This window comes from Podarcis filfolensis (genome assembly GCF_964270895.1).
Source record: "Podarcis filfolensis genome assembly, chromosome: 11".
NCBI classification, from domain to species: Eukaryota; Metazoa; Chordata; class Lepidosauria; order Squamata; family Lacertidae; genus Podarcis; species Podarcis filfolensis.
In genome coordinates, this window is record NC_139613.1 from 25,562,951 (window position 1) to 25,585,077 (window position 22,127).

The 22,127-nt window shown below is 38.4% G+C and overlaps 1 protein-coding gene across 14 annotated transcripts in view; it reads right to left on the reverse strand.

Moving 5' to 3' along the window:
• Positions 1 to 875: 875 nt before the first annotated feature.
• Positions 876 to 22,127, reverse strand: part of ADAMTS6 (ADAM metallopeptidase with thrombospondin type 1 motif 6) — a 118,778-nt gene continuing 97,526 nt past the window's right edge. For 12 of the 14 annotated variants that reach the window (XM_083576030.1, XM_083576032.1, XM_083576023.1 and 9 more), the window contains 8 exons: positions 21,998 to 22,078; positions 18,408 to 18,571; positions 17,032 to 17,170; positions 10,309 to 10,438; positions 9,767 to 9,971; positions 8,484 to 8,660; positions 7,169 to 7,325; positions 876 to 3,988 (listed from right to left, as the gene is read on the reverse strand). In XM_083576030.1, coding sequence (XP_083432156.1) covers positions 3,879 to 3,988; positions 7,169 to 7,325; positions 8,484 to 8,660; positions 9,767 to 9,971; positions 10,309 to 10,438; positions 17,032 to 17,170; positions 18,408 to 18,571; positions 21,998 to 22,078 — 1,163 coding nt within the window. In that variant the 3' untranslated portion in view covers positions 876 to 3,878. The remainder of the gene's footprint in view (positions 3,989 to 7,168; positions 7,326 to 8,483; positions 8,661 to 9,766; positions 9,972 to 10,308; positions 10,439 to 17,031; positions 17,171 to 18,407; positions 18,572 to 21,997; positions 22,079 to 22,127) is intronic. The other 2 variants (XR_014539621.1, XM_083576031.1) reach the window with 2 other exon arrangements.

A 22,127-nucleotide genomic window follows, 5' to 3' on the forward strand; every position in this document is an offset into this window, starting at 1 on the left:
CTTCAGACCAGACTCTGGGACACAGTATATGTGACATTGTACCTTAACAATTTTGCATCATTTTCTAAATCAGTAATATGAAGCAAGAGTGGCTATAGGGTTGCCATATTTCAAAATAGCAAAAATTCGCCACAAAATCAACACTTCCAACACGGATTGCCATACGCCTGGCTTTTCCCAGACGTTTTTACCGATTTTTGGAAATTCTGCCCAGACGCTATTTCCAACAGACGAATCCCAGATATGTCTGGGAAATCCCAAACGTATGGCAGCCCTACACTAGCAGAAAACAAATACTTACAGAGGTAGATGTAAGCATAAAGAGATATTAATGGGAAAATGTTGCTGAATTCCACAAGAAATGTTTGAGAAGATGACATGATTACGTCTATTTTTTCATGACCTGAAAAGCTCACATATCACATCTAGCATTACAGATATCAGAATGAACAGAGCTGGGATAGGAATAGTATACAGTTGCTTTTACTACTTTCCCATCTTGCAGGCTCCTACCCCACCATTCTACTCTTTCACCAGTGGGGTGAAACTGCTATTGAAAAGTACACCCACTCACCCTCAAGCACCACCCCCAAGGGCTGCAGTCGCAAGCTAGCAATTGCTCAACATTTTTTTAGTCTGCGCAGGAAACTTACTGAAATGAATAAATGTTCCACAGCAACAGTGCTTAGTGAATTGTACCCCATGGTCTTTCTACATGCCCAAATGAAGCTATAGCCAGGGACAAGGCTGAGACAACATTGAGGCATTACTTGATGTGTTATCTTTACTTTCAAAAGTGCTTTCAACAATGTAAATATTTGTGCTTCCAAAATTCTTGCACGGGGATGTCAGTGAACAGACTGTTACCATTAGGCTTTATTCTTTAAAGCTGCATTTTTATTTTTACTAAATTATCTATGTTAAAAACAAATTTGTGCCTGGTGTGGAATTTTACTGCATCAAAGTGTTACAAGCAGCAGAATGCATGACATGTAAGAACAAGTGTTAGGAAACATGGAAATAAATTAGCATATAATTTACAAAAGCAAATAAAAATAACAATGTAACAGTGTACCACATTAATACTGCGTATAAAATAATAAGCAACTAGTCACAATAATAGAAAGGGTCTTTTTTCATTCTGTACTGTTAAGGAAATTTATGTGATATCCATACCATTAATAAAGATCTCCTAAGATGGACTATTTCTAGGAGTGTGTATTTTGATGTGTTGAACAGGCATTTTGTTTCAGTATGAGAGCCTTAGTGTCAGTGACATTGCTCAATGGAAATACCAGCAACACATTGTGAGTTTAATACCCTAGTACTGAATTCCAAGGTTTCCCATCTTTGTGTAGCCTATACAAATGGTCCTATTGTTATTATTTAGGAATATAATACTTTTAATATTTTAGCTTAGATTATATATATGGCTATAGTGTAGCAGCAGCAATGTCCTGTGCTGTGGAAACCAATGATTTACCTCTTTATTTCAGGCTTTTAATTCAGAGCTAGAGCGATATATCGGTCCATTTGTAACACAATACATTCTGTATTTCATTCACTTTAGCAATGAAACTCAACATTGCTCCAGGGAGTTTCTTAAATTCAAAACTTGGTGCTCTTCTAAACTGCAGAGTAAACATTGGACCCCCTGGTCTTCTAGCACCAATGAAAGAGCAAAATGTGTCTTTGCAATGTCAATGTCCTAAAGTGAGGTAAAAAGGATTTTGTTTGAATAAATCCCATCATTTCTTGCTAGCTGAAAAGACACACATTAACTAATAAATACATTTATGCCTCAGAGCAAATCAGAGTATGATAGACTGTAATTTTTTGCCTGGAAAATGCCATGCAATATCTATCCCTTTTATTATTTTTTACTTAGCCAAGGCATGTTAGCACCATGGTATTTCCTTATTGGACTGATGTACAAAGGTACCGTAATTGACACATTGGCTACACTTCCTTCAGGCCTACACGTTACTCCCAGATGTGTATAGTTTTCCTTTCTAAGCTTCGGTGTCAATGAGAGTGAAGTACGTTGCAGTTGAGCAGTAAATAGCTCCAAGTAAACAGATTTGCCACAAATGAACGTACTGCTTCCTAGATATATGGAAGTGAAACATACTGTCAAGAGGTAGAATATGACAAAAAATTGATGGTTATGAATAAATGAACTACAGAAAACCCCACTGATGGATTGTCAAGGTTTTCCCTCCCACATAGTACAACTCTCTTTTTCTCTATCCCCCCACCCATTAATTCACATTAGTAAATATTGCTCAACACATTTGGCTTACTGCAATTTGTTAAATATACTGACACATTTAGATATCTTATACATGTTATAAAAACTTGTCTCATTAAGAGTATTTTTTTAATAAAAGTGCTGTTTGACTTCTAGTGTTAATACAAGGTGGTGGTGTTCACATCATCTCAATTGCACTACAACAAAGGAGGCAAGTTGGACACAAAGCACATTCATCAAGTACCTGCTACAAATTGCAAGTGTTCAAGTACAATATAATAATATAAACAAGTACCCACTTTCCTTATCTCTTTGTTGTGTCACTGACAAAAGCAGGGAATGGGGGAGAAGTATGGCCATTACTATTAGCTCCCACTGGATTCTGGAATCAATTTTACCCCAGGAGCTTGGCTTCACATTTAAATACAATTCAGAATATTCATAAATCGATATGGTGAATATAAAAGCTGTGGTACTTTGATTTGAAAGTTCCCATAAGTTATGTACTCTTTGGTTGTTTATTCTGCAATAGTCTCCAAAAAACTGGGCATATGCATGTTTTCTCTTCTCCATGGTCTCTCATAAATCTGTGTTCTCCTATTATATAAATGGAAGAAAAACTGGAAAGCCACTGTAGTTTTCAGCATGATCAGCAGAAGAGACTCTACCTCACTAGTCAGTTTATCATTAGTAATTACAGAGTAACAAAGCCAGTTAGAAGTCTGCAGAATTGATGCCTCTCTGTAACTAAAGTTAACAGTGAATTTGTAGATGCCAACCTTAAGCAGTGAAATAGTAGGAAAAATGCTATTCACAACTGGAGTATGACCCCTCTATTGTATGGATATATTCCCTTTTAGTGGAAATCCTGATTTAATTGTGAGATGGCAAGATGGCTATAAACCTGCAGCACATATTTCTTTAAAGTTGGATGCATTCAGGCAATGACGGTTGCATCTCTTAAGTCTATGTTCCTCATCATTCTAGTTTAGTTTAGCTTTAGATATGGCTCACAGCAGTCTTCAGGAAATATGGATTATTCTCTAGAGAATGAAACAAAGGAAAATACATTTCTTTTACTTCTGATTTATAATTGTTCCTAATATAATATTCCCAAGCCCACTTCTTTAACTTAAACTGTGGTGCTTATGTAGTAAGATAAAATAGTTATTAATTATAAGCTATGACAACATTTTAAAAATTCTTCTTTGCATCTGTAGTTGACCAAACCACAACAGCTACATTTTAAACAATATTAAATACAAATGGATTCAGTGTCATTTCTAAGTCCATAATAAAAATTATCTTAATGGTCCAAGGAGGTAAACAGACTAGTGGATTTCATCGAAAGTACACGTGTTCCACCATAAGTTACTCTGTATGCATTGTGTGTATTTTTTCCATTTTGGCATGCCCTCCTTATACTGTGTCCAGCACTTTGGATGAATAAATCCCACTTCATAGAAGTTAAAATAATATTGAAATTCTGTCAGCTGAGGCTGACCAGTGGTTACATTTTCCACAGGGTGATGCATTTACAAGGACATCTGTCTGGTTGCATTGTGCAGCAATCTTTGATAGACGCATTTCCACAATGAAATAGCAAGGCACTTTCAATTTCTGTGGGTCAATGTCCTTGGCAGGTCTTGCAGCACATCTGTCTGAAGTATGCTCGACTGCAGAACTTGAACTTCAGCACCAGTGGGCAATAAGCCACTTTGTTCACATCTTTGCATTCTGATGGAGACATACAAAGGCAAAATGATTACATAAATTTAAAAGAAAGAAAAACAGAGAGAAAAACAAATTAAATTTAATAAGTTGCTTTTTTATCTGTCCTCTGCATGAACTTAGCATTTTGGTACAGCCTACTGCATACAAAATAATTGTAAAATTCAGACACTGTGCAGAAGTCTTCAAGCACACCCACTTGTTATTTAGGGATCTAATCACATGAGATAGTTAAAACATAAGAGGTTTTCTTCACACATAGCAGCATTTCCCACCCCCACCCCAGGATCTATTTTGTTCCTCGATATCCAAAATCTAACTGAAGTTGTTGTTTAGTATCATGTTTGGGAATGATTGGTTTCTGAACTAAACTATGTATTGCAGCTGTTGCTGACTCTGAAAATGATCAGAATTACTAAGCACAGTTATAGTGTAAATTCAATGACTTGATGTTCTAGTTGCTTCTACTGCAGCAGAGATATCCAAATGTCAACAAGTGGAAAGAAAAGGTATTTTACATCTGGGCTTTGGCAGCCCGTATAAGTAGGCATCAAAGGTCTCCATAGAAAAGATATAATAGAGAAGACAAAAATTATTCTACTACCCATTACACATCATCCATTGCAATAGAACTGCCAACGATAGATTAATCTGAGGACATAGGTGGGTGACTGTTGAAATCAAAGTTTTGGGAAGATCATGTTGGGAGATAGGGGTGGAAAATGAAGAACACAGATCCTCCATTCATTCTCCAAAACAGTTCATACTTTAAACAGTAGCCTTCTACATCTATTCCATCAGCTGAAACTATCCTTAATGTGAAAATATCCCTCCATGTGTGTCCAATTAACACTGATTCCAGATTCTCACAAGGACAAGTGTATCAAATTTTCTAAGCCAGTAATTCTGGAGAAAGGCTGAGAGGCTACCCATGCTCACTGGAATTGGGAGTAAGACCCACTGAACTGTATATACTTGTTTCCAAATATGCAAAAGGTCATGTCATGAATGTGTAGCCCAAATCCAACTTTTCTGTCTCTAGCTTAATTGCACTGTGGTTCATGGAGTGATAATTTTCCTAACTATGGAAGGGACAATCACAATTATCTTCCCCTACTCCCCAACAATACATGAAGGTCTGTTCAGGCAGAATTTTAACTAAATTTTAACATTCACGTTTGCATTGATTTAGGCTACATTCCTTAACAAGATACAAATGTGGTCATTTTATACAACCAGTGTGTTTGCACACATACACACACATATAAAGTGGGGAGCTGGGTCTTAAAAAGTTGTGGTGTCCCTTGCGGTACCCCTAAGGCTCTGCACGCTGTGTGACCGAACCGTTTGTGCTCTCCTAAATACGCCTCTGCTGCCAGAACAAACTTTTCCATGAAGTTCAATACCTATAACTGTATTTAACTATTTTAATGTATGTAATTGTTTCATATATATCTTTATTGTACTGTATTGTAAATTGATTTGAGATGCCTTATAGGAAGCGGTTTACAGTCATACTTCATGTTATGTTTGCTTCAGGTTATGCGTTTTCATTTTGCGTTTTGCAGCAACCCGGAAGTACCAGAAAGGGTTACTTCCAGGTTTCGCCGCCCGTGCGTGTGCAAACGTGCAAAATGACGTCACGCGCGTGCGCAGAAGCAGCGAATCACGACCCGCGCGTGTGCAGACGCGAGTTGCGTTCTCTTCAGGTTGTGAACGGGCCTTCGGAACAGATCCCGTTCGCAACCAGAGGTACCACTGTATAAATGAAATAAACATAACTGCCTTTGCTGATATCCACCCCATTAGACTGGCATCTCCTTTCCTTCGCTTGTTGTTTTCTCTACTATTAAAATTTGCACTGTTATGTTCCTCTGGGCGAGGATCAGTCAGTCAGTCTGTCTGTCTGTTTCTCTCCCTCATATAACTTTGAAAAGTGCTACGCGCACTGATTGTGCTGTATAAATAAATACTCTGGCTTAGATCCAAAGAACCACACCACGAGTAATGCATACCCAAAGGTGGTTTGGACTCATGCCGCATGACAAACCTGTTTTGAAATGAAGCTGTTTGAAATATGGCACAGGGGCTTGCCATTCAAAGGGAAGAAAATAAAAAGTTCCAGTGGGCACACTGAAGACTGAGCATGCCAGAAGTAGCTCTTTGGATCGCAGCCAAAATATATAAAACGCAGTTCCCACAGTTCCATCACACCAAGAAATGGAACCCAGGGCTATTGCAAATAAATGGGTAGGCCTATGGCAAAACAAGGCAGCTCCTCCTAAGTAAACAAGCTCCAACTCAGGGAGATGAGGACTCTGTGGTGCCGATGTCTTCCTTAGCCTCGGTTAAAGCCAATGTTGGAAATTCATACGCAGAAGGAAAGTGTCTGAGGCCCCTTGGCCTGTCCTGGTTAGTGGTGGAGTGTTATGACTGCACCTATTGGTAAAGCAGGCTGCTCTGGAGGAAGGACATTTACCTATAAATGTTTTTAGACAAATAAATCTGGTTAAAACATTAGCTATTCTCTTTCTGACACTCTGAATCAGGTCAAAATGTACTTTTAATGCAATGCCACTGAAGAGCATGTAAATTTCAAACCACCACACTCATTTCAGCTACTGAAATGCTTTAAAAAGACAATATAAAGGAAACTGAAGCCTGCATAAAAACAGGGGAAAGCACATCAGATATTTTGTTTTAGGTGACCTTGTAAAACCTGGATTCAGCTACCACATATACTTTTAAAGTTGAGATGTGCCATATCAAATACATACTGTCAGTATCTCACTCTGAATAACAAATGTAAAGTTAACATCAGTGGCAGTTTGCCAATACCTAGCCTATAATGCTCTCATTCTCCAGTTAAATACCTAAAGCAGATGTTAATTGTGACAAGATGTCACCACTTTATTTCATCCAGATCATTGCTTCTGCTCATTTACGGACTGTGCATAATGTTATCAGATGCAAACAGCTGGCACGTAATACTATTTAAAACTGCTTAACAGAAAGTATAACAATCAGATTGAATGTTTTGATTAATTTCTTTTATGGCACTGACAAACAGAAAATCGGAAGTCCTTTTAATTTTTGTCTTTCCTCTTTTCCTCTTTCTCTGTTTTTATCTTAAGAAAAAGCTTTAATGAAATCTTATGAATGAATGAATGAGGAAACCAAACTCACCTTCCGTGTTGGAAATGGGAGTACTGTCACATTTGCTTTCACACTGCTGCATTGAAGGAGGCCGAACAGTATCTGGACAGTCACTGGATGCTTGCCCAGTATATGAGAGGCATTGCACAGTTCTCATCTGTTGTCCAAGACCACACTGTGCGGAACACTATGTGAGAAATGGGCATGATAGGAAGGAAAGAGAGAAAATAAGGGATGTCATATTATGAGTAATAAACAGAACTGCAACATAGTGAATGGAATAGTGTCAAAAACACTATCTGGGGCAGCTGTGGAGGGAAACCTTATCATTGCCATACTAATAAATACAGTTAGGCAGTGTGTTTCCCTTCCCTAATTAATAAGGATCCTCTGACTACTATGCTTCTTTCTGAGAAGCCTTTTTTTAAATGCATGGATCACTTATTTCTTATCTTTCACAAATATACTGATTTGGCAGCCCCGATATGCTGTCATAAGAAAGATGCAATTCGCCATATGGAAAAGGGGACATAGGTGGAGAATAAAAGACCCTGAAAGGGTAATAATGTCAGCATTTCTGGACTGTAAAGATCAGCCATTTAAATTTCAGCATTTTAAATTATTAGTTTTATTTCCATAGCATTTTGGCTAACATTTGTCATATTCATGTAATACATTTTTCCAGAATTTTTTTCAGAGCGGGACTATTTCATTCTACCTCATATATGAATTTTGACTTCTGCCAAATGTGTGCAAATGCTTCAAAATGTAAGACCCAATTTCACTTTTGACAAACACACACAACTGGGGGTGGACATTGTGCCATTGTCAGCAGACACATCACAGGCTGAAGTGGTTACCTGTGATATTTCCAAATCTTACATTACAAGCCGTGTTAGGTAACTGACAACTGCATGTGACACTTGTGTATTTATTACACTATGGCTGTCAACTAGGACAGATGCAAAATGTGACAGTTCAATATGTAGCTTAATCCCTCTAGCTTTTTGCTAGGAATGCCACCTAACTTAAGTGAAAAGGTTTCCCCCCAGTTGTTTTTTCTACTAATTTTAGATGTCTTATCTACATTTTTCTATCCTATGGAATCTACTCTAGTCTAGTATATAGTCTCTACCTTGGGAACTAACAATAAGCTGTCCTTATTTCAGTAGAATGCCTTAACACTAAGAAATGAACCAAAACCATTATGTCCAACACATCAATTTACTATTATGTGGCAAGATGTGATCACTCAAGTTACTTTTCATCTAATACTCTGTCAAATGATATTCAGTATATTTAATGAAATTATTCTTTTGCTACCCAACAAGCCTGCCTGTATTACCTGTCCCCAGTCTCCAGTAACCCATCGTGGTGGAGGACATCTGCCCAAGCTACAACGCATGCGAACTGGTGGCTTGTTTTCTTCTTGGCAATGTGCAACTGGAAATGTTTTTGAAAGGTCACTGCTTTTGCAGAGAACAATACGATGCTTGAAACCAGGACCACATTTTGGAGTACACTGGAAACAAGATACACAGTTTATATATTAATTAAGGAAAAAAAATGTGAAAAATTAGAGACACACATTGCTTCAGTCTTGTAGGCCCTAGGAGGCTGTTCCAAGGGCCATGGGATATACTGGAACTCTGATTGTGGAGATGGAGGTCTGATGTTAAATCCCTGCTTCTTGCTGCTATGGTAATGTCTGCAGTCCTGGCCCAACTGACACTGGTAGGGCTGGAAAGGTGGGGGTGGTGTTGAGGGAGGACCAGGGACAGAGGAGGTTGTATCCAAATGATCTAATGTTTTCTAGTCCTCTGAAACAACTCCAAGTTCAGAGGAATTGTACACTCAGAGGAATTGTACACCACTTCCAAAATAAAAACAGGAAAAGGTTGGAAAACTGTAAGATTGCTTCTCTGTCTTCCCTTCAGCTCCGTAGGTGGCTGCCTGGCAGATAAGGTAGTCAGTTGCCTTGTATCATCTCTCCTATTTTCTGACTGCACAATAAATCTATTGTCCTTCTGAATAAAGTACACATTACAAGTCAGGATCTAGTATTGTACTAGGAGTTCTAATATAAGTAGTTATAACTTATGTATGTATTTGAAACCATTGAGTGAAGTTATTGTAAAGGCTTTGCAAAAAGTGGTTACTTCCCTTTCTTATCGCATCGAATAGATTATTTTCTGTCTGGCCCTGTGATCTAAACCACTGAGCCTCTTGGGCTTGTCGATCAGAAAGTTGGCAGTTCGAATCCCCGCGACAGGGTGAGCTCCTGTTGTTCTGTCCCAGCTTCTGCCAGCCTAGCAGTTTGAAAGCATACCAGTGCAAGTAGATAAATGGTAAATGGTGTTTCTGTGTGCTCTGGCACTAGTCACGGTGTCCTGATGCGCCAGAAGTGGTTTAGTCATGCTGGTCATGCTGGTCACATGACCCAGAAAGCTGTCGCTGGACAAACACTGGCTCCCTCAGCCTGAAGCAAGATGAGCACCGTACCCCATAGTAACCTTTAACTAGACTTAACTGTCAGGGGGCCTTTACCTTTTTTAACCAGCTTTGACACTGAAAGAAAGATTTTGATGTGCATGAAATTTATTATTTAATGCATGTGAGTTTACTCACTTCTGACCAATCCAAAGGAACCCACTGTGGGGGGCAAGACTGGTTGTTACAGGATTCTTTTTCAATTGGTTGATGTGTTAAACAATGACTACTATCCAAGGTCTCCTCTTCAGAGGGTCCAATCTTCCTGATACATAAAACGGTTCGCGATCGCATTCCACCATCACAGGTCTTACTGCATTCTGACCAATCGCCTATAAACCATCTTCAAGAACAATATCAGGGGTATTACTTTTTCAATAAATTAAACAAATATTCATATAGTTGACAAGTACACTTGAATGTATGAGAATTTTATGCATCTAATGCTCCCTTATGCCCCATTGAAAGTATACTGATATAATTCTCAGGAAGGATACTATAAGAAGAAACATAGGCGTAAACACAAAATATGACAGATTATCAATTGGATGCTGTTCTTTAGTTGGCTCTGCACTGACTCTTGAATTTCTGGAAGCATAGTTTGTCACTATTTTTTCTATATGGAAATATAAATAAACACATGGACAAAGAATAGAATACCCTATGTACTAAGTACTTACTCGGGTGGGCAAGGCTCAGTGTTGCAGGCTCTTTGATTTTCTGGTGGTTTACTATCAGGATCACAGTAATTGTTCTGTACTATGGAACCATCATCCAGTCTTTTGCACACTATTTCTTGCTTCTGCACACCTTGGGAAGAATAATTACAGTGTTTCTCATTAAGCAGTGCCTCCATTTTGACATTCTTTATTTCAGGCCAACTTAATTTGTGATCTACCGTGCCAAATGACACCCAACAACCAAATAAATAAAATCGTTCATCCGGGGCCCAACACACCTCCTCATTTTGTTGCCTACTTGGAGCTGCAAAAGTAGGAAGATTGCTAATTACCTGACAGGAGTTGGGTGGGCTGCATTCAACATGGCAGGTCACAAGTTGTAGAGTCCTGCCTTAGCAGTTCACCTGTGCTCTCCAAATATCAGAAAGAACAATTGATTTGATTTTTTAATTTGTAGCTGCTTTAAGCAACTGTGTTTGTGTGTACTGTTTTCTAATGCAATAAATATTTTTAGTACACAATTGTTCTTACTGTTCTTATTGTAATTCTCAACTGCATATTTTCTTCATTTACAATACAAATAGATACTACTGTACATGACTGCATTTCGGGTCAGAAAAATTTAAATATAACAACAGGGTAGAATTCAGTACTTTCTATTTGTAAATAACAACCCATGAGTCTTTTCTTTATTATAATGAAACAGCTAGTATAGGGGCTAGTATAGTGAATTGAACTGAATGGAAAATCTCATCTCACAGATTCTTAGTGATTCAGAGTGCTGGTGGAACTCTTGATCAGCATTATTGATTTTTTCCAGTGTACACAATTGGTCTTTTCAGATGTAGCAATCACATATTTGGAAAGAAAGAACAAGCACTGGTCCATATGCTCCTTGAGCACTGGCCTCTTTTATATTCAAAATAGGGAGCTTTGGTTTAATACAGGTTTACTGACCAAGTGCTTAAACCACAGCCTAATCGCAGTTTAAGATTCTGGTTGGTAAACCAGCAAACCACGGTTTCCCATTTTGGATGTAACAGGGAACTATAGCTTAAAGAGACTAGGATTGAAGCACTTAAATAAGCATGTGAGGGGAGGGGAAGTAGCAAATGAGGGGAAATCCTCCATTTTCCTTCAACCTGTTAAACTTCCTAATATAATTCAGGCATTCCACAGAGCTCCACAAGGATGTCACAACATGCTCAAAAGACCCACACTATAAAGAGTCGTAACATATTTCAACTGCATCATGTTGAAGCCTCTTATTGATTCTCTCATTCTAGTAAAAATTAGTAGATAAATAATACAAGGATGAACCAGTAAAAATGTTCATAATAACAGGATGAAATTCTTCAGCATGTCTATTAAGGGAATAAATGATCACAAGACACTGCACTCAAACTAATTAGACCAGACAATCCTATTCTCTCCACCCACATACTCTGTGCTTTTCTTTATTAAAGCTGACCATTAAAGACATGGGGATTTGATCAACAGCCATAAGAAAAATGACTCATTTGAAGTCCTGCTGTTCCACAAGGTGTTGAATCACCAGCGTACAGACACCCAGCCTATAACAACTTGGGCAAAGTCTTCTGTTTCCTACCTGATTATTCTTACACAACCACATTTCTTAAATCCAAGGCAAGCACTAAACCAATGTTTTCTTTGTTAATCTGCTATTGCTAGGAAACTGTGCTCCATCATACTTGAGTGTCTTGGTTATCCATTAGTTATGAATCTTTTGTGGTTGAAAATGTAGCAGATTGTTTTTGTGGCAAGTGAGATGTTATTCACAAATAATCACAAGTCTTACCATCTCAGTTGGTGGTTTCTAACTGAAAGTGCCTGGATATGGATGTGTCAACAAACTATTCAGATATGACTAAAAGAAATGATGTTGAGTCAGTGATAAATTAAGGCCACTGGACTAAATTGTAGATTTCTTCACCAATCCTGCCTGGTCTTGTAGCTCATAGGGACTTGACCCAACTTCTTACATTTCTCTGCTAAATTCCTGCAGCTTTGGTAACTAGGAATGCCATGATGGTGTCCTGGTTCCATACCATACTATTCATATTTTCAGTAGGGTATTATTCCTGGATTCTTGTAGCATCTCACACCTACTCATCCTTAATGGGCAAACCTCCTCCATTTTGTCTATTGACTGACTTTCACCTCCCTATAGCACACCACTTTCCTTTGTCTTCTATTAAGCAACAGAAACATCTGTCCTAAGCTGCAGAGCACAAACTCTGAAAACCTTGTGGTTACAATAAGGCAAGACAAGAAGGATTTGGAGGAGAAACTTCCGAAAGATATTAAAACTAACATTAAAATATATTTACATACATAAAAAGCGGGAAACCAGCCGCAGAGCTGTGGCAAAGGTGTAAAAAAAAAAAAAAGAGTATGAAAGAAGATTAAAAGAACCGAGAAACTGATAAATTAATTATACCAGTTGTCAATGCAAAAGATGGTGGAAATATATGGATATGGTTCACAACCGGTATAGGAACTATGTAAACTTGAGGTAACAAAGGATTAAATTTTAGAATCAGTAAAAAAACCAAAATGTAGAAATTCAATTGTGAACAGTGCCTGAGGAGAGAAGAGCAGGGAAGTCTTTATTTATTTATATTGCTTTTCATCAGGATAAGCTTCCAGGGCAGTTCACAAAAATCAAACAACAGCAGACTAATAAAAATACAAAAATAATTGAATGAATACAAACTAGTAGATCAGCAGCAATAGATCAGAGGAATGAATAGTATTATCTCTGGAAATAATTAAGGAAAAAGTAGACTTTTTAAGCCCAAACTACTCGGTAGAAGATCAGTGTCTTCAAATGTGACTCTGTCCATGTCTAAAGTGAGGATGCAATTAAAAGAGGTTTCCTTCCCACAATCCTTAACCATGCAGTCTTATCTCCTTAAATCTTTCTTTCATCTTGCAAGACTCAAATACTGCAAAAATAAAAGCTCAAATGGGAGAAAAAGCAACAGGAGAAAAGGTGGTTGGTGGGGTGGCAATTTAAATCTTCAAAGCTTAGCCCCAGAGTCAGTTTGTTTGCAAATGTACAAAGCTGTAAAATGTACAAATTATATTATATTGTCAATACTAATCCTTCATCCTGTCAAAGGGAGCTCTTTCACTATATAAATCCCCAGCTAGCAAATTGCCTAGCTAAAATTTATTTTTGAAAAGCTGTGCAGAAGGGAAGATGTTTAAAATCTAAAACCAAGATCTGTTGTGTTAGGAGCTCTGTTACTTGGTCCAAAATGGGATATTTTTAATAAAGCTAGTGGGAGTGTTGGCTCACAGTGGGAAGAATCCTGAAGCCAAGCAAGATGTTAACTGGCTAGCCAAAGCACATGTTGATCCAGTTAAAAATAAGCTATTTTGTAAAGCCGTGTATTATTGGATTTACTTTATGGTACAATAATGGTAGAGGCCTAAATATATTTCAAAACCACTACTACCTCACTGAAATGCTATTGTCAAGTTTCCATTAAACATTAAATTATTAATATAAACAGCAAAATAAAGTTAGGGACTGTATTTTTAGGTAAAAGCCATTGACCCCTATCTGTGGACACATGAGCATAGCACACCAATATTTCAATTTTGAAATAATCCTGCATGTCTAAGTGTACCTGTATGTACTGATGTTGCTTAGCCTAGAAACTGCTGAGGAGGGAATTATCTAGGATCTTCCAAGTAAACAAAACAAGAGCTAAATAGGAAGAGCAGCCTTTGGGCTTAGCTTAACAGGGGGGATAAAATTACAGATACACAAGGATGTAGCTCTTCCATCTCTGAAAATAAATTTCAACTGGTTATTTTAAAAGTTTAAATTATTTATTCATAATTTCATACAAGTAAAATCAATTTCTTAGCTAACTCATCCAAGTACAAAATAGTCCTGAAGAAGTAAAGTTTGCTCAGTTTTTGCTCAGGATTATTGTAAGTTTATTTTTACAGGATGCAGAAAAGTTCATCAGCAGGGAGAAAAATGTTTACTGAACATTTCATATGGAACACAAATGAAAAAGAACTTTACAACCCCATATAAAATTTTGAGATAAATGCCCAATGCTTGGCACTTATTTCATACTCTAGGTCCTAAACAACCACAGCAGTGTTAACCTTATCTGTTAAAGGTATTATACAAGGGGGGAAAGGACAAGTCAGGTTTTTCTTCTTCCCTAAGAGCATGAAGGTGTGATTATAATTCCAGATTTTTTTAAAAAAAAAACTTAATAAAATTAAATTACAAACACATACAGTATTTTCTTCTGTCTTAGGCCCTATTCACATACACATCTCACGGAATGAGAGTCAAATGCTGATGCAGTATAGATTAAAATAGTGTGGCTCTGCCCATTTGACTCTTAATTTTCATCTATATCTTGTTGGGGATTACACAATTTAGAAGCGACTTTCAGCACTGCTAGCTGTATGTGTGAATGACATTTTTGGCTGTGTTCGAAGGGTAAGAATGTTAAATCAGGGTAAAGAATGTTATTCAGAAGCATTACTTCTACTGTTCAGACATTCTATGTACCATAGTACATTGCCCAAATAAATGTTCAGTGTCATCTGATGCCATAGTTCTCTTGGCCCTGTAAGCAGATGCGCCGACTTTAATATCTGCATAATTCAACAGTATATTTATTTTCTTCTTTCTCAAAATGGAAATCCTGCTATGGACCAATAGACAAGGTCTGAAGAACCACCTAAGTATTTCTACATGCTCAAAGGAACTTTGAACTTATGCTTCTCTGAACTGCGACCCTCGGAGGAGATTTAAAAGCAGTTTTGTGATGTGACATGGAGGTGTTCTATTTTAAGCAAAGGAGGTAAAAAAACAACACTGGAGATAGGTACACTTTTGAATACAACAAATATAGGCCTCTGGATCCTGATCTTTGTCAGTTAAGCCTTTGCAAACTCGATACTAAACACAATGAAAAGAACACTTACAGTGCGATCCCATACATATCTTCCCAAGGTAAGCTCTAAAGAGTTCAGTGATATTTACTTCCAGATAAATGTGAATATGGCTGCTGTCCAAATCACTGGTCCTTGCTGCTGGATATGGTTAGGGTAGTGTGCATGCCCCTGGCGGCCACAGGAAGTATGGTGGATAGAACACGATAGCCTGTGGTGTTCTCACTCGTGGTAGCACTAGAGGCGCACCCACTGGGCTACTGGGGCACAACCCTCCCAGTAAAAATGTCAAGCATTTTTTCTTAAATCTCCTCTTCAAAATTTCCAAACCACACACACTTTCTGGTTCCACACACATTTTATACTTCCTTGAATTTATGGAAGCATTTCTGTCAGTCTCCTGTTCTCTGGCCAATCACCTACCTGCAGCATTCAGCCAACCCTAATCCAAAAGTATAGCTATGGTAAAGAGGTCCCTCCTATGTGTCTAAGCAGAAAAACCAGGTGACTCATTGAGCCACTGGAAACTCAGCCTTACTTGGAATGCTCCACATTCCACATGTTGTTATGAGACCTATCCAGAGCACAGTCACTATAGCAGATATGAAAGGAACCAGGACTGCTTATGGCTCCACTTCCTTTCCCAAACCTGGAAGATATTCTTCTTAATCTCAGGCATAACAGAGGCAGATTGATTAGTCTGGTGTGACGCACTCAGCATGTGAACAGAGATTATGGCATCACATTTTAAGGACTAAGCCATGCATTGCAATATATTCTGCCGTGCTCTGATGTGCCCTGGCTCAAATGAAACAATTGGGTTTTCTGGCCAATTGATTGGAATATTCTGTTCTTTTAATTTAGAGGGGGGAAGTATTTTGGATAGTGAAAAGGTAAATAGATTTTAGCAGAGAACTGTATGCAACTGGAAGCAAGTTTTCCTCACATCTTCTGGCTGGCTGGTGTGAGCCAGCAGGCCTTTGAATATGGTAGTAGGTTTGGCTACTCCACTTGATTCTGCTACTCCAGGCAAGGGATTGAGCTCTGCCTGATACCTGTTTAGATAACTGGTGCCTATCTTACATTTTTTTGGCATACATATAAAAGAAAATTTCAGACAGAACATCTTAAGTGGCACCATGAACAAAATTATATATGTAAAGATATCTGCATCAGTAAAAGGAGCAAAACACCAACCTCTGACTATATATTGCCCCTAAAAAGCTATTTATGTTAAAAATGATATTTTAATAAACAATTAGTCTATTTGATATCCCTAAATGACACAAGCCAGATTAAAACCAATAAGTATGGATGTTTATGCAACCAATATAACATTTTTCATGGAAATCACAGAAAGACGCTGATCACAAAACACTTCTCTCTATCAGATATATCAGCAATGGTGCTAAGCTTTGATGGAAGCATGTGTGGCAGACAGGCCCTGAGTCTGCCTCAATTATCAACAACTACATATGCATACTCCAATTCCTGTTTATTGTATTACTTCAAATTTTACAGCATTCTCCATAAAAGTAACAGTCTACTTCTGGGACAGCTGAAAAGATAAATACTCCGCCAAAATGTAACATATGTAATTGATGTCTGGAATTATATAAAAATTGTAGAAAACCGAATGCAAACAAAAATCTACTCATTACACCATTAAGTTTCAACAACATTTGGAAGAAAAATTCTTAATTATATTCAGCCTCAACAAAAATAAGTTTTCTATCTAGCTTTCAGCTTTGATGGGAGAGTTCTTACCTCCAGCACAAGTAGCAGAACATTCTGACCAAGGTAGGTGATTCCACGTAAAGCCAACTTCATTGTCGCCACTGCCAGTACGAGAGATGGGAACATTGAATTTATACCTTATCCCCAGGTTTTGCTCCTGTAGTAAAATCTGCAGTTGAAAATAACTGGTTATACCATTAAAACACTTGGAAAAGAGTGCACTGATATTTAAACAATGGCTGCATTTGTACTAGATATTTACTTCCAGAGAACAGTTCTGAAAATCCTTGCAACATTCCTAGAATTTAGAATAATTACTTATATCTATCTTTTCAAACTGAAATAGTTGAAAGCTGAAAGTGTGTGCCCCTGGTCAAATGCAGCATGATCCCTCAAGGGGAATTAGAAAAGCAAGAATATAATAAAATGTTCCTGTCAGCTTTGTAGCAAAAAAGAAGTGGCATGCTAACAAAGCAAGCCTTAACAGGCTTACTTGGAAGTAAGTCCCAGTGGGTTCAATAGAACATGTTCCCAAAAGAGCACACATCAGATTACAGTCTAAATTGTGCTGAGCTCAAAGGTATGGAATAAGCTTGCCATGCTCCCTATGTTAGAGGCCATAAAAGTTGTTGAAGTAAATATGATTGCCTTGTTTGGAATATCTACAAGTTTTCATAATTGAAAAATAATCTGAATTAAACCCATCAAAGCTCTTGATTTCTTGAGAGTGGGACAATGCCTCATACAAAGCAGACTGGGCCAATGCAGAAAATCTACAATGTGGTTTTTAAAGGCAGCAGAGATGCTGTTGCAAGTATCCATGAAAAATACATTTGCTTTTAAATTCCTGCTGATAAGACTGTTCTATACCTAATGTTTAAATTGCCTACCTATTACATTCTCTCACTTTTACATATAACTATAATGGAACAACAGATGGAACTACAGAAGGAATTAATCCCAGAGGGAAACTGGCCTTAACGTATAAAGCAATAAGCATTAAAAAATGCAATTACAGAATCTGAAGTGTTTGAGCATGTGCAGTGATTTATTTATTAACTTTGCACACTCTCATGCAAAATTACCAAATGCTTAATAAAATCTCATTTTTGAAGTAGTTTGCTATGCTGCAGGAGGGCACAGACCAACTGTCTGAGAAACATCACTCCAAAGACCCTATGGGTATATGAAACTAACTGAGGGCATGTGAAAATAATTAGGATTCTGGCTGAAGAATGGTCATGAATGACCAGGAATTCTTGCCTTCATGTGGCTAATGGAGATGTCTAGTGAAGGACAAAGCTCAAAATAATCTGATCCTTTTCCATGGGTACAGCTTCACTTTTCAATTCCAGTCTGCTAGACATGAACTCACATATTTTACAAAGGTAACTGAACTACTTTACCATGACTATGAGATTTTCTGAGATAGGGCCTAAGGCTTCCAAAGATTCAGGTTCATCTGCTGGCCTTTTATAATGGAAAGCTGTCCCAGCAACATCGAATTTTCTAGGCCAGTCGATAGTCCAGGCGCCATTAATATAATAGTCATCGTCCTCAGATTTTAAAGCTTAAAAAAATGCACAAAGTGATTAAACAATCAGGGATTCAAAGTGTAGCATCAAATGATGTCATAGTGAATTCAGATGATTGAAAAGTGGGCACCTGTCAGATTTGGCTTTTCAGTGGTGAAGAGATAAAGATCTGACCCCCACCCCCCCACTGTCAGCAAGAAAAGATTCTATGGATCATGAGTATTCTACAGTTCTCTTAAACTTGCAAAGGGTTGTTGAACAGCTTTTAATATCCTAGTTCAGCTTCAGAAACTCTAGTTCAGCTTCAGAAATTTGCATAAATCAATGTTATGCTTACTTTGTAGCATGTCTTCCACAGTATGATCTATTTTTAAAATGATGACAATGTTACTTTCCAAAGAAATTTTGTTTGTTTCTAATTATTCTTTTGTGGCAGTCACAGTATAACTCTAGCTCTCTAATTAGAACAATTTTTCTAATATTTTGTATGTTTTAGTTTTCATTCTATAACTAGGTAACTATAGGCATTAAAATATCCAATCGGTATCTTTGTTCTCTAGGGTGTTACAGGGTAATATTTAACAAACATTTTTGTAACTGTGGCTGTAACATGGATCCTGTGGCTTGGGACCACAAGTTGGCAAGAATCACTTGTGGTGGCTACATTCAGGCACAAAGCCAATGTACAACTGTTCCAGGTTTTGCAGACAAAACCTAAAGTATACTATTTCGTGGAGAAGAAGGGAGGGCATGGGCAAGACAACTTAGCAATGCATTTTTCTACTTCTCCCCCTTTTGTTGATTTTTTGATTCCACCTTACACACTAGCATTTGCCACTACCACTTTTGCACTGATACTAAACCATTTTAATTATTCCCACACTGTCATTTAATTATTCCCACACTTACAAAAGTAGTAATCAGTATATAATATCACATTAAATCTACCTATATTGTTTGGTGCCCAGTACTGGAAACAGCTTAATAAGTTGCAGTGGGGCTGTATCTTATGTCAGTCTGCTTCAGAGATTTCAGGAGTTAAGAAACCAATGGAAACTACTCCAATTCTAAACAATGACTAGTTCTTAATTCAAAATAAAAAATGACAAAATGCTTCAGAGATACCTTAAACTCATGCAGTTTGTAGTAGAAGAATGGCACAGGGTAAAGACCCCAGAAAAGGAAAGGACTGAGAATTAATCTATGTGAATCTGCATTGCATAACTGACATTTTCTGTGTGGTCAGGTCTCATTGTTGTAATAATAATGGCTTTAATCAGAAACCATGAGGATTAGACAGATTCAATTTACTTCTTATGCTGCTGCCTCACTTTCTGGGAGCAAGTGGTGATGGCACAGGAAGTAACCATGGCATTCATTCAATCTTCATTATTACTGGTTTTAAAAATTACCACTGAGGAATGGGGATCTGACTTATGTGAAAGTGGTTATCCAAGACAGCAGCTCACATTATTTTTTATATTGTCAGCTGCCTTTATATGTTTTATGAAAAGGGCAGCTTATAAATTGAGAAACAAACAAACAAAATATTAATCAGATGTCAGAATGAACTAACACAAGCTGGTCTTTTACCATTAGCCTGAAACACTCCCTGCTTCCCAAATATTAGGGATCAACTTACTTGAGGCCCCACCCGCTTTCCTCAGAGCCCCAATTTCCATAACCCCCACAACTCTGCTCTTAGAAACTGCCTGTCTTACTTCTGTGTCTTAGAGCAAAGCAAGCAGGCCCGGAACAGCTGAGATTTGCACCAGCAGTACCCCCTCCCATGGGAGCTAAGCCACCCAAGGGGTAAAATAATGGAACACGACAACAATTTGGGGTTAAAATGGACACAACTTTATTGATTTCAGGTGTAGGTAAGCCTTGGCATAGGCATTGGGCATATATCACTCTCAGCCCCCTGCTGGGGGTCTGAGGCATGACAGGGTCAGTTAGGGGGGAGATGGGACCATCCCAAAATACAGGTTTACACAGATGGTTTCTCCCAAGTCGCTGAGGGAAGCTCTATGGCCCTTCAGCCACACTGTTCTGACTTTGGACAGAGTCTTCCCTCAAGACCCCGCTAACGGGGTACCCGTTAAAGCCACTGCAAGAAGCAGGTGAGTCACCACTTCACCCCTTCATCAGATGCTGGTCTAAAGGATTCCACCCAAGGCCTAAACTGCCAAAGTTGTGACTATTGCTATGGGGAAGGCAAAACCTGGTACAGTGGTACCTCAGGTTACATAGGCTTCAGGTTACATATGCTTCAGGTTACAGATTCCGCTAACCCAGAAATAGTACCTCGGGTTAAGAACTTTGCTTCAGGATAAGAACAGAAATCGCGCAGCAGCAGTGCAGCGGCAGGCCCCATTAGCTAACATGTTGCTTCAGGTTAAGAACAGTTTCAGGTTAAGAATGGACCTCCGGAAGGAATTAAGTACTTAACCCGAGGTACCAATGTACACAGGAAAAATTCATTCCCAGCTCTGAAAACAACAACCATTATAAACCATAGCAAAGCCTACAGACCTGTAGAAGAAAAGTGAGGCTGCAAATATAAAGAGAGATTAGAGGGTGGGCTGAGTGGGTGATGCTCTGGGCCAAATGTGCTGTGGTGAACAGTGCCGACCTGCTGAAATGAGCAGGGAGCGGACCAGAGTGAAGACTACTGCCACGTAGTCTTCTCCCAGGGCCTGTCCCCTGGGCTTGTCGCAGATTGGCTGAATTCTAACTGGGTCTGGTGGGGACCCAGGAGACACTGTGCTGGCCAGGGGGAAGAGCCAACGGCTGCAGAAACATGGCATGGCTCCAGGAGGATGGGGGTTATGCCGCACCAGGTCATAACCGCCACCCACCTGCCAACTGGGTAAGCAGCCATTTTTGCATTAATCAGTGCAATAAATGTACATTCAACCCAACATGTGCCTCTCAAGGCAACCTAGATGTGGCATTAAAGGCATGATTACATTCAACATGGCACTTTTTTGTTAAACAGCAGCTGGGGATAGAAATAAGCAACAGGACTGTGGTATTTGAGATGGAAAAGTTAACTCTTTCCACCTGATTAAATTAAACACCCTGAAGCTGCTGCTAGCTTCAGAAGACAGCTTCCACTTCTACCAACATAAGTTTTCCTTTCAAGGCTACCAACAGCTTTAGGGTGGGCTGGAAATTTTTATGTGGTTCATAGAAGGGGAAGAATTAACACCCCTCTCCTCACACCACAGCCCTGATCAGGTCATTGTGGCTGCTACTTAAAAGAAATTAAAAACAGACATGTTAAATGCAATGACAGATACATATGCTCATAAATTAAATGGGGTTAGATAAATAGGCAGTCTTAATGTTATTTGTAGACCTATGCAATTGTATGTAATCCGGTGCATGCCATAATTTTGTTATTTGAATCCAACCCTAATTGAGTTTTTACAAGCAATATAAGAGCATCCTCTTACCAATGTAATTCTTTGACACAGCCACTTCTTTGATTTCAATGTGAACAGAACCTTTTGGAATCTGAACCACTTCCATGTAGCCTACAGGACAAAGGTGAAAATTATTTTATGTTATCGTTTATAGCTGCAC